The sequence below is a fragment of the Cervus canadensis genome, chromosome 27 (genome assembly GCF_019320065.1).
Source record: "Cervus canadensis isolate Bull #8, Minnesota chromosome 27, ASM1932006v1, whole genome shotgun sequence".
Classification (NCBI taxonomy): domain Eukaryota; kingdom Metazoa; phylum Chordata; class Mammalia; order Artiodactyla; family Cervidae; genus Cervus; species Cervus canadensis.
Genome location: NC_057412.1, coordinates 2,104,646 through 2,120,548, shown reverse-complemented (window position 1 = coordinate 2,120,548; position 15,903 = coordinate 2,104,646). Strand labels below are relative to the sequence as shown.

Here is a 15,903-nt window from a genome sequence, read left to right as displayed (position 1 = left end):
AGTCCATATAAATCAACTACACTTCAATTCAAAAAAGAAAAGAACACTCAAAAACAAGAACCATGCATCAGTGTTTCTCTGAAGCCACAAATACGCCAGGCCTCTTGGTTACCTGGTGTTAGGAGGCAGCTTTAGGAGAGCCGTCTGTCTACTCACCTGATGAATGGAGCGTGCTGTGGTCTGATAAAAACAAACAGACAGACACCCACCAACTGCTCAGAGGCCAGCAGCACATACTTGTTGTCTCTGGAGATGGTCTTCTGAAGTTCCACAGCCCAGAGTTTCTGATTTGTTGTGCTACCAGAAAATTAACAAGGGAATCTTCAAAAAGACGGTGACAGTAATACAGCCTATTTCTGTAGGACAGTTATCAATTATACCTTTATATGCCCAAATTTAATAAAATTAGTGACATCACGAAATCCACACCAACAGTGAAATCTTTATGCAGGCTGGGTGTTTTTGTCTCCTTTAAAAAAGGAAAACCAAAAACTGAGCCAAAAGAACATCACACGTCAAAAGTCTATCCTATGACTCCCTTACAAAGAAAATTTGAGCTTTCTTATTAAATAAGTGCTCACTGTGTGAGTAATCTCAAGCTTGTACACTTTATTTTTTCCTTATATATTCATTAGGATACCAGAGAAGAACATGCTTCCAGATACATTTTCCCCCTTTTTCTTATTTCTATGAATTATAATATCTCTTTAAAAACTTATTATGGAAAATTTTAAACATATACAAAAAAGATAATCATAAAATAAACCACCATATGCCCAGCTTCAACAATTATCCACATTTTGCCAATCTTTCTTCTTCCATAACTCCCCACCCCTTTTCCTAATCTTGGAATATTTTACGACAAAGCTGAGAAAAAATTATCCATTTCACCCAAAAATGCTTTACTAAGCATCACTAATGCAACAGGATTTTTATTTTTCTGTAATCAAAAGGCCATTATCACACTTAAATATTAACACTTCCTCAATATCATATAATACTGAGGTCATACTTACATTTCCCTGTTATCTAAAAAAAACAGTTTCTTAGAGTTGGTTTCTGTAAAACAAGGTCCAAACAAGGTCTACATACTGCATGTGCTGGTTGCCTCCTCAGGTCTTTCTCAGTCTTTAACTGTCTCTCGGCTTGTCCCATCCTCTTTTTTAATGCTCTTTATGTTTTAAGAAGCTGGATTATTTGTCTGCAAGATGTTTAACAGTCTGGATTTGCCTGATGTGTCTTCACGATACCTTGTACTTCTGTCAGCTTTGTTTTAAACTGGTAACTACAGAAGCGTGATTCAATTTTATTGATTTGTTTTGGCAAAAATAACCTCATGGTGGTATAGTCAGCCTTGCATCACAGCAGGAAGCATGTAGTCTCTGAGATATTACATCTAATGGGCTGTTCAGACTGTGACAATTAACTCCTTATAAAGAAGCTCCTCCACTGATCCTTCTATAAGGTTTTAACATCAACTGATGATCATTGCCTAGATCCGTTATTTCAACAGGGGTTGCGTGCTAAGTTGCTTCAATTGTGTCTGACTCTTTGCTACCCCATGGACCATAATCTGCCAGGCTCCTCTGTCCATGGGATTCTCCAGGCATGAATACTGGAGTGGGTTGCCATTTCCTTCTCCATCAACAGAGGTTACAACATGTTGATTTCATAATTTCAGCATTCCATGGGCATTTGTAATGAATTGGAATTCTTCTGTAAAGAGCTTTTATCAACTATCCAGTTATTACGAAACATGTTTATACAAAGAAGGTAGGAAAAATGCTTGTCTTTCTCTTTATACATTTTCAGAGTAATTAAGTTTGTGCCCAAGACGCGTCCCACTCTTTGTGACTCCATGGACTGCAGCCCTCCAGGCTCCTCTGTCCATGGGAATTCCCAGGCAAAAATACTGGAATGAGTTGCCATTCCTTTCTGCAAGGGATCTTCTCAAACCAGGGATCAAACCTGGGTCTCCTGCATTGCAGGCAGATTCTTTACCATCTGAGCCAACATGGAAACCCCAAGAACCTCCAACAGCAAGCACAAACAGCCATTTCACCTAAGAACATCCTGATGAAGCAGTAAACATTACTAACTTTGTCAAAGCTCAATCCTAGAAGCCCATCTTTTTAGTATTCTGTGTAATGAATGGAAAAATACAAACCAACCACTTTTGCTGCACAATGAACACATACACGATGGCTGTTTCAGAAAAAAGCACTCAAGTCTGAGGTCAGAGCTGAAATGCCACTTTTTTTATAGAATACAATTTTTACTTGGAATAACTAGTGACAGACACACTATTGTTATTCAGATTTAGATTATCTGGCAAACATGTTTTCAACCAGGCCTGTGTTTTCAAGGGACATGACCCATGGTGTATATTTCTAATAAAAAAATTTACATTTTGAAGAAAAAGGGGGAATTTTGATAAACCTGTATTTGCTATTGTGATCTTGACAGCTTCCCAATACTTGAAGAATTTGCTGAAGAGATGAAATTAATTTGGTGATGAAATTAACCAATATGATATTTTGATATTGTATAATGATATGTATCAAAATCTGAAAGATCTACATAATTCAGTAAACTAATATGTTCCAAATGCCTAATGAATGACGTGTCAAAATCATGCAAGGCTAAAAGACAGACCGATGTTTTAGTATAACTGAGCACAAAAAGTTTATCACTATGGTTTCAGATTCCACACTGTAACTAACCGTTAAAAATGACTATTTGCTGAGTATTATCAGAGAAGAAATAATCTAAAAAGGCTATTAAAATATTTTGGTTTCCAACTACATATTTATGTGATTTTCTTCATATATTTCAATCAAAACAACATACTGCAACAGACTAATGCAGAGGTAGATGTGACAACCCAGCCATCTTAAACCAGACTAAATAGATTTGCAAACTATCAATCAATGCCATCCCTCTTAGTAAATTTTTGTTTTGGAAAATAGTTACTTTTCAGAAAAAAAAAAAGTTACTTTTGTTAACATGTAATGAGTTTATTATTGTTATTTTTAAATGAACTGAATGTTTAAAAATTTTTGTCTCTAATTTCTAATGTGATATGTATCAAGAAATAAAACCACATAAATAAAAGTTCTTTAAGATTTTCAACATTTTTAAGAGTGTAGAAAGACCTGAAACCAAAAAGTTTGAGAACTACTATTTGAACTACAGTTTAAAAAGCATCTTCACATATATTATCTTTTATCTATCCTTGTGATAAGTACTTAGTTAGCTGCCCCCCCATGTTCATCAACTAGAAAGTTTCCCTGTGTGTTACCTGGCTGGCTTACCTTGCATTCACAATGTTTCCAGCATTCAACTCTACCATTTCCTCAAAACCAATTGCAAATATATCCATTGGTTTACTTCTTTTATCTAAAATGAAGCATCCAAGAAAGGCTTTTAAAAGATGGCCTTAGTTAAAATGGCAACTTCCCTACCCCAACAGAACTAAGATGAACATCAGATCTCATACAAGTCCATTTTTGTGTTTCAAGTTTAACCAAAAGCAAATTAAAGGCAAAAAACCATGAGGGGGACAAAATTACTTTCAATTTCTATTTAGGTGATCTAAGTTTGCTTTTCTTGAAGACTATTATTCTTGAAGATTCTTAAGTCCTTTCAGAAATCATTTTTGAAAGAACTCTTGCTAAAGTTTGAACCATGGACAGCAGAGAAACACGCCGGTTCTCAAAGGCTAAAAGGTGAATCCAAATGGATAGGTAATTAATTAAAAACATTTTTTTATTATTTATTTTTAAATGGAGGATAATTGCTTTACAATGTTGTATTGGTTTCTGGTGTACAACAATGCAAATCAACCCTAAGTATACATAAATCCCCTTCTTCTTTAGCCACCAAAAATTTTTCAGAAAGAGCACAAACAATACGGTGGGTAAGTAACCAACTCAAATTAGAGAAAACAGTTGAGAGGGAATTTTACACTTTAATTTGGAAATTCCTAGGTGGAAGCAGTCTAGGAAAATGGGAAGTCAGGGCTTCAGACCAATCCCTCTCTTCTAGCCATTAGCTCTCCCATTACTGACCAAAAGAGAACAGAGCTGCTTTAGATAAGCAAGCCCAGGGTAGCCTGGGTGGCCCAAGCATTCAGAAATGGGACAAACAGCTAGAGAAAGAGCTTATAAATACCATGAATAAATACTGAGGAATAAAAATTTAAAAGTGTTTACTGACTGCTATTATGTGCAAGGCTTACATGTGAATCTTCTCTTTTACTAGAGACACCTTATGAGACAGATTACATCTGCCTGTTATGTACAGACAGGAAACTGAGGCTCCGGAGAACCTAAGCAACTTGCCCAAGTTCACACATAAAATGCAGCGCAGCACAACTCCAGAACCAAACTGCCTGAGTTCAAATCCTGGCTCTGTCACTGCTAACTGCATGACGTTGGGCAGGCCACTTCTCTTCCTGTGTTTCAGTTTTCTCATCTGGGAAACTGAAATACTAACAATGACTATGTATTAGAGGTCTGTTATAATGATTAAATGAATAGATGTCAAGTACTCACAATAGTAGTTTAGCTGTTATTTTATTATTGTTATTACTATTAATACTATAGCTACAATTCCAAGTTAGGTTCAATGTAAATGAAAAGTGGCTTAGTAAAAGTTTAGGGAAATTCCCAGGGTTTAAGGTGTGACTGATTAAAGGCAACTAAAAAAGAAAAATCTATATCTCACAGTATTTCCTATACATATCCCCTTCATAAATAACACTTGGTAAATGTGTACCATTTTAAAAAGGAATTCAAGTTGACTTAAGCAAAGAGTCCTCAAATCCATGATTCTAGTTAAAAATTTTAATACAAACATCCTCAGCTTAATGCTTGGTACTGGCTAGTAAGAGCTTGGTGGTAGAGTACCCAAATTCAGTGATGAGATTTTACAAGGATGAATCAGTACTGTTCTGTATAAAGGGACAATAAATGTCAAAATGAGTTTTATAAGCCTACTCATGACCTACCCTTTTTCTTATCTTAGCAAATAAAGGACTATATTTGAAAAATGAAATACATTAGGTTTGAAAAATCCTCAATCACAAAATAAATTTGCTATGCATCAGTTTAAAGAATAAAAACAGGAGAAAAAAATCACATCTTAAAAAAATAAATACACAAACCCACACACAAAAGAGTTATCTACTCATGTATGGATTACATTTTCCGAGAATCAAATAACAAAGAAAAAGATTTCTCACTTTGCCATGGGTTCCTATGAAGTAGTAGAGAAAGGTCTATGAATACAAAAGACCTAAGATTTGAAGAGTTTTGATCTCTAAGAAGAATGCTGGTCTTCAAATGTATATATAGAAGTTTCTTTTATAAAGTAATGCATATTGTGAAGTGTCCCATTTGTTTTCTAGGTTAATACATCAGAGTCAGGGTTAATAAAACCATATTGTAAGAAGCCAACCTTGAAACTCCTGGATGCCAGCTAACTTGGGGGCATCAAGAAGCCAGTCCGTAAGGGTCTGATTCTTAAAAGCTATGCTGCGAAACTGTTTCCCGCCATTCACGTTCCAGGTGCCCACACATACTCGAATTTTCTTGGGCTTTGAATACTTGTAGAAATTCTCACACATGCTCTTTAGGACTTTAGAAGATGCTGATCAAAAACAAAATACAACAAAATTTTGGCTGCATGAAAACACAAAAATTGATCTTCATAACTGAGAAATGATGGCTGGAAAGTACAATTACCATCGTCGGCACAAACAAGCATCAAATACATGCACAGGCACAAGAGAGATAAGCCTTGAACACAGAGCCCAACACAATGCAAGTAACCAACACACTTTTAAAATATCAACCACGTGAAGTACAACAGCCCAAGTAAAAAAAACTATTACAAAGTTAATGCAGCAACATAAAACATGCAAAACAGTTCTGTTTCAGTGAAATAGTACATCATTTTATGATACACAAAATCAGAGATTGCAAATTTTAAGGAATATGGCAACTGACTTCCAGACAACTTTCATTCAAAAGCTAGTAAAAATAAGTTATTTCTCCCCAAAGATGTTCAAGAACCATGACATATAGGACTCTAGCTACTGACAGGAAGCTTGATGAAAAACAGCTCCCTGACACAAACACAAATCACGGGCAATAATGAGATGCTGGAGAACGAAGGCATTACTAAAAGCCTCCCAGCTCACAGGCGACACCAAGTCTTCACAATGTTCTACAAGACCCCAAGCAACCTGCCCTGCCTTTCTACCCTCAGCTGCCATCCCAGCTCTGCTCGCTCACTGCTCTGGCCCTGGACCCCCTCTGCACTGGCTGCTTCCACTGCTCGCAACATTCTTCCCTCGATGCCTGCAGGCATCATCTCTGCAGTGAGGCTTTTCCTGATCAGCTTATTAAAATGTGCATTCTGTCTCTTACTGTCCATATCAGCTCCCTGCTTTACTTTTCTCTATGGTGTTTATTACCATGTACAAACTATGCATTTTATTTATTTATCCTGTTAACTGTCACCCCTCACCGAAAATGGAAGCTCCATGAGGGCAGAAATGTTGGTCAATCTCATTTTTATTTTTATTTTTTGTGGGGGGGAACCAGAATGAATGGAGGTTCCCTGGTAGCTCAGATGGTAAAAGAATCTGCCTGCAATGCAGGAGACCTGGGTTTGATCCCTGGGTCAAGAAGATCCCCTGGAAAAGGGAATGGCTACCCACTTCAGTGTGCAAATATATATCCAGAAGAGGATATGCTTGATAATATGATAGTTCTGTGGCTCAGACAGTAAAGAATCTGCCTGCAATGCAGGAGACCCAGGTGCAATCCCAAGGTCATGAAAATCCCCTGGAGTAGGAAATGGCAACGCACTCTAGTATTCTTGCCTGGAGAATTCCATGGACAGAGGAGCCTGGCGAGCTACAGTCCATGGGGTCACAGAGTAGAACATGACTGAGTGACTAACACTCCCAGAATGAATATCCTTTCATTTTATTTATTTACTGGGGTGTGTGCTCAGTCATGTCTGACTCTTTGCAACTATAGCCCACCAGGCTCCTCTGCCCATGGAATTTTCCAAGCAAGAATAATGGAGCGCATTGCCACTTCCTCCTCCAGGGGATCTTCCCCCCCTAGGGATCGAACCCGCGTCTCTTGTGCCCCCTGCACAGGCAGGTGGATTCTTTACTGCTGCACCACATGGGGAGCCCCAGTAGTCGCTTTATAATGTTGTGTCAGTTTCTGCTCTACAGCGAAGGGAATCGGTTATATGTATACACACATCCCCTCTTTTTTGGATCTCCTTCCCATTTGAGTCACCACAGATCATTAAGCCGAGTTCCCTGTGCTATATAGCAGTTTTGGTCTATTTTATTTGCTCCAATATCTCCAGACTAGAAGAGCGCCTGGTACATACTGCTGCTGCTGCTAAGTCGCTTCAGTCGTGTCCGACTCTGTGCAACCCCATAGACGGCAGCCCACCAGGCTCCCCCGTCCCTGGGATTCTCCAGGCAAGAACATTGGAGTGGGTTGCCATTTCCTTCTCCAGGTACATACTGAGTGTTCAGTAAATAATGGTTAAAGGAATACACTTGAAATACACTTTGAATCCTCAATCTCTCTTCTCCACCTACCTTTTGGCTTCCACCTAACTTTCTGCCTTCTAAACTACATTTCATTTAGATTGAGTCAAATCCTGGCACTTAAAGTGAACAGAAACTTCCTAGGACTTCAATCTATTAATAATGATAGAGAATATGCCGTTAAAAGGGTGGTTAACTGCCAAGAGGAGACGGAAATCAAAATGATCTTCACCTTTCACCAGGTGATCTTATTTTATTATGATATTAATTATTATTTTTGGAATGGATACCAAGGTACAGCAAGGAGGCTTTTGAAAGAAAGAGTGAAAAAGGCAAATAACATTTTTGAATTAGAATGAAAGTAGTCTGACCTGTGAATCCCATGAGGAACTGCAGACCCAGGTGACAAGCACATCCTCACTGTCCCTAGGGGCACATGTACACATTTCTAACCCTGCTATTTGATTACTTGCACAGAGATGTCTGGTGGGAATGAAGGCAGATTGTTTTTCTGGCCTGTTGATGTGGCTATCTGAAAGTTGGCTGAACCTGGATAAAGAATCCTTCTCTATTACTACAGATCAATACTGGTCTTTCTAATTGAAGTCACTGCCATTGTTACTACTATGAAAACAGCTTTTACAATCCTTTCTACATGAAAACACAAGCTCTATAATTATTTAACAGCTTAAAATATGCAGCAAGACATACAATGAATTGTGTGAAGAAAAATATGTCGCCACGTTGAGTAAGCTACTAAAGTCAGTTTATAAATGGGGTAAAAAGTTTTAAAATTCCTAGTTTATTCTTTTCTTAAAAAATTGGTTGGCACCTTAATGTGCAGAAAGAAATGTGTCTCTGCTCAAACAGATGCCCATCCCTAAATATTGTATCATCTCAGAAAACGGATTTCATGATGTTAGTTCAAAAATAAATACAAGTGCTCTCTTCCTCCATCTTCTCAAAAAACTCACCCATAGTGCCTTAAAACACTCACAAAAATAATTAAGTGAAACAAATCTTAAGTGATACCAAATCTTAAGTGAAGGGAAGAAAAGATACCTTTTCAGCAAAGTTTCTGGCAAGAGTTCCTTTCACCACAGATTCAAGTTTAAAGACAAGATCATAAACCTTGTCCAGAGAATAAAGGTATGAGAGTTTTAAGAATCAGAATGATAAGAAAAATAAGACCTTTAGGTCTTACACACTTGGCTCTTCTAACTTTGCTAGCAATCTTAATGCTTTTTAAAAGATTTCAGATCATATTTTAGTGCAGGTCTTCCAGTTTCAGAAAATATTTCACATACCATAAGAGAAAATGAGTCAATCTCTTTTTTAAAATGTTGTGTGTGTGATAAGCACTACTGAGTAGTTGTAAATATCACAGGTAGTACTTTGACATTAATCTGTAAGAGTCACATCTAGGTTTTTTCCAGGACTTCCCTGGTGGCTCAGTGGTAAAGAATCCTCCTGATAATGCAGGAGATGCAGATTCAACCCCTGAGCTGGGAAATCCCCTGGAGGAAATGGCAACATACTCCAATATTCTTGCCTGAGAAATTCCATGGACAGAAGAACATGGTGGGCTATGGTCCATGGGGTCGTAAAGGAGTCAGACATGACTTAGCGACTAAACAACAATAAAGGGTAAAATATAATACTAATAATGTTTGTTCACTGAAATGTGAAAGTAAAATTAAAACTAGATGACCCATATTTAATTGAAATTAAGCACTTACTACAAGAAGACAAAGAGCTTGGCATAGCTCCTTCTAAATGAAGTACTCTGTTTTCTCAAACTTAAAATTTTTTTCTCAGATTAAAACAAAGCATCAATTTATCCTGTCAGAATCAGAGGGCAAAATAAAGTTTCCATTTATTTGTGGCTCTATTTATATACAACATCCACTTTTTAAAAAAAATTGAGATAAAGTTGCATTTATTGACAGGTTGATTTTCTATACTGTACCTGACTGTAATGTCTGTTCAGAAACTACGGATGCATCAAGAAGAAAACAAAGAATCATTAGTAACATAGTAAGTTACAGTTGAAGTCTAGAGTATTATGACAAAACCTCAAACAGCTTCATTTTTTTCTTTTGATTTAATTTGATGACAATTTTTTTTGATGGCTGAAGGATACCAAAGATAAAATAAATGACAATAACTGATGTAAACCCACTGTATCTAAGAAAAACCCTACAGGGACATAGTGATGTGCAGAGTTTCACAATCAGAAGGTTCTAGGCCTGCTTTCCAGGCCGGTCCCATATATATGTCCGTTGAGTGTGCAAGTGCACATACTTCTGAGGGAGAATATGAACCCGAAAACCTAAGAGGCTGGAAGACACTGAAATATTGCAGATACTGCCCTAACGCACACCTTGGAGTATTCTTTCTGGGACTAACCAGCTGACAGGTACAATCAATTCAGTTATTTAAAAAACACATACATTCCAACAGAATGACCATGTTATGCAAGATGGTGCAAATTCCTACAGGCACGGGGTTTATGGCAAAAATATTTGGGTTTGGGCACAACATTCAAACACTTCAGCAATGATGTGCCAAGATAGGAACCTGCTATAAAAACAGTAGCAGAACCCGATACATGTTAAACAGTTAAGGAATGGACAAATACATCTAACATATGGTACTCTATCTTGAAAAAGACTTGAGGTTTGCTTAGAGAAATGGGCAGGAAGAGGACTGTGCTTGTGAGCAATTGTGAGTGCTGGAAGAAGGATTCTCCGAAACTGGAAAGTAAGTTGTGACATCAGATACAGGAGGATCTGGCTCCATCACACAGCTGGTGAACTGAGGGAGGGAGAGGTCTATGCACATGTATATGTGTGTTTTGTCTATTTCTATCCACCTCAGTTCCGCTGAGTGCAGCTTTCTGCATTTCCCTAGCACTACTACTACCAGTGAAATCATGCATGAACTACTACAGAATTGGCGTTATACTCACAATTTTTCCTGACATAGCATCCCTGTTGGAATAAATTCCCATTCTGAGAATAAGAGCTATAGCAGAACTGATTGTACTGTTCTCTAAGGGTACGTTTTTCACATAGTAAAATGTGCAGGAAACTAAAAAACTAATGATCAAGTCTGGGAGTTATTCAGGTCCCTCACTTCTCTTTCCTTCAATAGCTTACTTTCAGTGGTTGCTGACTAATGCCTCCATATCAAAGCAGGCACGGGTGGAAAGAGGTGATAAGACGCAAATGAGTCAGTGTCTACTGCTGGAAGCCAGGAAGAAAGCCTGAAGTCAAAAGCAGTAGCTATGATCAGATCCTGGTTTTCACAGCTTTAGTAGATTTCAGTCCCCCAGCCTATTCACAGATCCCTGAGGAGCTGACTGTAATTAACTACCTTCAGCACCATGCAGAATTCTGAAAGAATCCATGATAACAAGTGATAACCCATGAGGAGGTTATTTGAGGAACAATTTCTCCTAGTTGAACAGGGAAAACTGAAAGGGTTCTTTTGGGGGATAACAGAAGAAGTAAAAAAAAATGTTCCGAGTGCTGGAAAGCTAAAATATGAAAAAAAAAAATGAAATTAAGGGAGTCTAATTTAATAAGTTAATACAATGCATATTGAGTTTTCTCATGATCCTGCTTAATATGCTCACTGACATGAGCTCAAATTCTTTTGGTTTTAAAGAAACACAGTGAAAAATCAACAGCTATTCTGAAAGCCTGACATATATTTTATGTCAAATATTAAAACTGGAGATGACAGTGTCCAATAATAAGCAACATTTTAAAATTATTAATATGATTTAAAGCTTACTCAAACAGCAGCAATTAAAAAGAAGACCAAGTTATAGAAACATCTGGGGTGTGATTAGTAAAATAATCAGAATAGGTGTTGCTTTTTTCAATAAAGCAATGCTTTCTACATAATTAGGTTACTGAATACTGAAAGTACTAGTTGAATATTTTATGAAATCTTGCCTTAAATAAAGTTAGCAATATTTAAATCATTTCCCCCCTCAATCATAATCTATAAAAGAAAACATGCATGGGCTTCAGTTTACAGCTTAATAATTCTGCTAATGCTATAAATATTTTAGGAGAATCAAACTTCCTTTGGAGAATGGAATTTTAGAAAATTACATTGATAGAAATTCCTTCAAAAAACTATCTTAATCAACTCAAACTAGAAAGCACATATGGAAATAAGTTTATATTCACCTCTTGGACTTTTAGAAGGAATATAGACAACATAAAGTAAAATATAAAGTAAGTACGCCTACCACGCAAACTTCCAGTAGTTAAAAGGGCTCGAGCTTTGTCAGCTAAATCACTATTTAGAGTATTTCCCAGGAGCAAAACATCAATTGCTTCTTGCTTGGAGCTGTCAAAGAAGTTATTCTGAATTGTTCTACTAACTGAACGAGCACCATCTTTTAACTTTCCAGCCTGTTAGGGAAAAAAGCATGGACTTTCATTCTAAATTGTTTTCACTCAGTAGGTATTCTGAAACTTTAGATAAGTTGTATATGACTTCACTGTAGTAAGAAGGACCTTATCATTCCATTCTGAATATCAAACCATCACATTAAATTGGCACATTGTCACTGTTTCCTTTCCTCTTTTGGATAATAGCACTGCAGAGAGACAGAAGAGGCTCAGTGCCACAACTGCATCCACTGATGACATCTAGAGCAGTAAACGTGTATAACTGTTTACTGGAAAGGAAACAGACTGAAATGTTCTTATTCAAGACAAGGAAATCACTTCTTCCATTGTAACTGTTAGGCTTGGGGATGGATGGGATGGGTGGGGAGAAGCAGAGGAGATAAAGGAGGACACACTGCATTTCCATGTTCTCAGAAAAACTTCAAAGTACATTAACAGTAGAAAAATAAAACTGAAATTGCTCCCAAGTAACTTATATTAGTTAAAAACAAAACTGAATATGAGAATGAAGGTGTAGCCTATAACACAAAAACTACAGTTGTTTATTTTAGCTCATTTTGCCTATGTAAATATGAAAATACAAAATGTATGCCAATTCCTACAGTGAGAGAGCTGATTGTAACTTCTAATGAATGTATATTTCACTCAGGTATGTTACTGTAAAGATATTTTAACCTTACATATTTTGATAACTGTTAAAAAAAAAGTTAAAAACTGTCAAAAAAACCTTTAGTTTGCAATATGTAATTTTTATTCCTCAAAGAAATGAGAATTTGAGGCTTAAAAATGTTATTTCCTTCCATAAAACGAATGTAAATGACATTATTTAAAAAAAGAGACTCACCATTCACATTATCAGGCAATTAATCAAAAGGAACCCAGAGAAAGGAAAAGAAAGAGCAGTTCAGATGTTAGATTTCAGGTCAATTCAGACTAGTATATTTAATACATAAAATTTCATATCTAGTTTGTTAGAAAAGATCACTGAAAATATAACCTCTGTACATAGATAGTCAACTGCAGAAACAAAGAGGCAGAACATAAAAGAATATTTTAAGCAATCGTTGTAGAGAATCAGGTTTAAAAGCAAGAATTATGTTGTTTATTTTAAAAATACATGAAAGTTTAACAACATCAGGTTTTTTAAAATAGGGACCATTTAAGAAGTAAATATTTGTAAACGTCAATACAAATTATTTCTGAGTTGAACAAAAGGAACTTTGCGGCTAAGGCCAATACTTCTGAACAGAGTTGTGGCATTTTATGAGACACAGAAGAAGAGGAAGAGGTGGAAAACAGAAGACTTTGAGATGATGAAATTCAGCTGCTATACTGAAGAGACTAAATATGAAACTATACAAGTGGTAAATGCCTCTGTTTGTATTCCCGGGATAATTTGAGAAACTGTAAGGTTGTAGTACATTTATAAATTCAGCTGAATCCAGAAGCCATAAAAGGTCAATATTTAAGGTCAATAATGAAAAATATTTCAAGTATGTACCCAAAGTCCCTCAGTAAGGGACAAACACTAAAGCAGAAGCAGTCTGTAGGTAATACCAGCAAATAAAAAATAATGATGACATACAAATTACATCCACACCTCACACTTGCAAAGGCACATTTTGACAGGCTCCTTGTCAAGGAAGACAAGAAAAAGATTAAAAACTTCAGCCCTAGTAGCACTGGGTTCATAGGTGGTGTTGCATAAACTGACCATTGATTTATTTGTCCATCCAGCACTTGTCACACATCTATCCAACTGTATGTACTGTGGCAAGTACTGGGGACACAAATCAAATAAGGTAAGACCCTTTATTGGTAAGACTATTATTTGGGGAAGGGGGAACTTTTGTTTTAATTACGGTTGTGCTGCACAGCCTGTGGGATCTTAGTTCCCCAGCTAAGGATGGAATCCACGCCCACTGCACTAGAAGCATGGAATCTTAACCACTGGGCCACCAAAGACGGCCCTAATTAAAAAAAGAAAAAAAAAACATATTTTGGGTAATTCCGTAGCAATCTGGGGGTTATAGGACTCTGCACTTTCACTGCAGGGGCCTGGGTTTGATCCCTGATCCAGGGAACTAAGATCCACATGCTGCCCTGTGTGACAAAAAAAAAAAAAAAAAAAAAAAAAAAAAAGCAAAGGCTTAAAAAAAACATATTTCTAATCAAAATAAACAGTATAAAAATTAAAATACATATGCAAGTGAAAAATCATTAAAAAAATTGGAAGTAATACATATGTAAGCCTAGTAGATTATCACTAAACAACTAAATATCTCATACAAATATACCTCTCAAACCTAGGGAAATAACTATCCATTCAATCATTAGTATCCATTAGGGAAGGAGGTAATAAAGAGGACATAAAAATATGATGAAACATAATTCTAAAACAGATACCTTTAAAAAAAAACTACTAAAAGAGTTCATTTAAAGCTTTATTAAAGAAGAAAAAAGAGGATCTTTTATAATCTAGATCTACCTTAGCCTTTCCTTCAAGGGCTCCAGTTCCAGCATAAATCTTACTTATTGAATCACCATTCACAGACCACATTGATCGAAAAACTTCTTGAAAGCGAGTCACCAACTGAGGCTTTTCAGCTAAACCAAGAGCTTCCAACTGTTTAGTCAGCATCTAAAATAGCAGAAAAGAAACTTTTATAAGTATATAAATACATTCTTTATGATGTGACCTTTTAAGAACTACCAGAAGCAAACCAAAAATTTATAGTTACAGGATGTTGTGGGTCTGGATTCTGAAAATTCACATCAATGAAACCTACGGGTAACTCAGTACTCAATCCTTGTAGTAGCAAGAACTTTTTCTGGTTAAATGATATTAAGCGTTTAAAAATGTCCCAAACCTTTAGGGAATTCCCTGGCAGTCCAGTGGTTAGGATTCCCTGCTTTCACTGCCAAGGGCCTGAGTTTAATTCCTGGTTGGGGAACTAAGATCCCACAAGCCGTGGGACCAAAAGAAGAAAAAAAAATGTTCCTATAAATCAGACTAGTTTATCCTGTTCACCTAAAAGAATAATTATGCAACAGCACCCACTGGAGCAGAGAAATATAGTTTATTTAAAAATATATATAAGTTTCTTTAATTTTTGCATTTGGTTCTATATGTTTGGGTAATTAAGGTCAGGAGATTATGAGAAAAGCAGAGCTGCTCTTGAATTGATATCAAAATTTTTAAATAAGTCATATCTCTGAATAAAGTCATGACAGCTCTGAATATACCAAATTTGTATCAGTAAAGTATATAAGGGAGAAGTAGGGGGAACACAGTATTTGAAGAATGCAAGGATCTTGGAGCTATACATCCTACTGAGATGTGTGTTCCCTCATCACAGCATATGTGTTTAGAAATCTTTACTCTGAATGACTCTTAGGCTTAAAGCCTGGCAAAGTCAAAGCAATGTATAATCCTTATCCAGTCTATTTCTCTTATTTGGAATCCAGTCATAGTCTATGCCCCTGTAGTTTTACTCAATTCCTTCCCACTTGTGTTTCCTTTTATCTTATCTATAAGATCAAAGGTATTATGGAGATTATCCATAATTACACAGGGATCAAAAACTAAAATAATATTAAAAACTCTATACTGGGTCTAACCCAACTGCCTAGACTTATATGAGGGCTGTTCTTTTACTGGCATGTAGAATAAAACAAACAAGCCTCCAGGTTCTCCTTTATCATCTCCTCTTTATTCAAAGAACTGGGCAAAACTGGTCTTCACTATAAGTAGTTTGCTTTTAGTTACACTTGCAGTATATTTTGTAACCAGTCAAGCTACTAGGGAGTAAGTATTCTCACACCTAATATTAATAACAAACAGTGGGTAGTCCACTAAGTCAGATTCTGAAAACTAACACT

General features: G+C 36.5%; 1 protein-coding gene across 9 annotated transcripts in view; it reads right to left on the bottom strand.

Moving 5' to 3' along the window:
- The window catches only part of SYNJ1 (synaptojanin 1), an 89,168-nt gene that overhangs the window by 31,130 nt on the left and 42,135 nt on the right, over nt 1-15,903 (bottom strand). For 3 of the 9 annotated variants that reach the window (XM_043448880.1, XM_043448883.1, XM_043448885.1), the window contains exons 11-16: nt 14,510-14,662; nt 11,856-12,021; nt 9,558-9,581; nt 5,461-5,652; nt 3,315-3,399; nt 157-297 (exon numbers count right to left, since the gene is read on the bottom strand). In XM_043448880.1, the coding sequence (XP_043304815.1) occupies nt 157-297; nt 3,315-3,399; nt 5,461-5,652; nt 9,558-9,581; nt 11,856-12,021; nt 14,510-14,662 (761 nt within the window). The remainder of the gene's footprint in view (nt 1-156; nt 298-3,314; nt 3,400-5,460; nt 5,653-9,557; nt 9,582-11,855; nt 12,022-14,509; nt 14,663-15,903) is intronic. The other 6 variants (XM_043448882.1, XM_043448886.1, XM_043448887.1 and 3 more) reach the window with 2 other exon arrangements.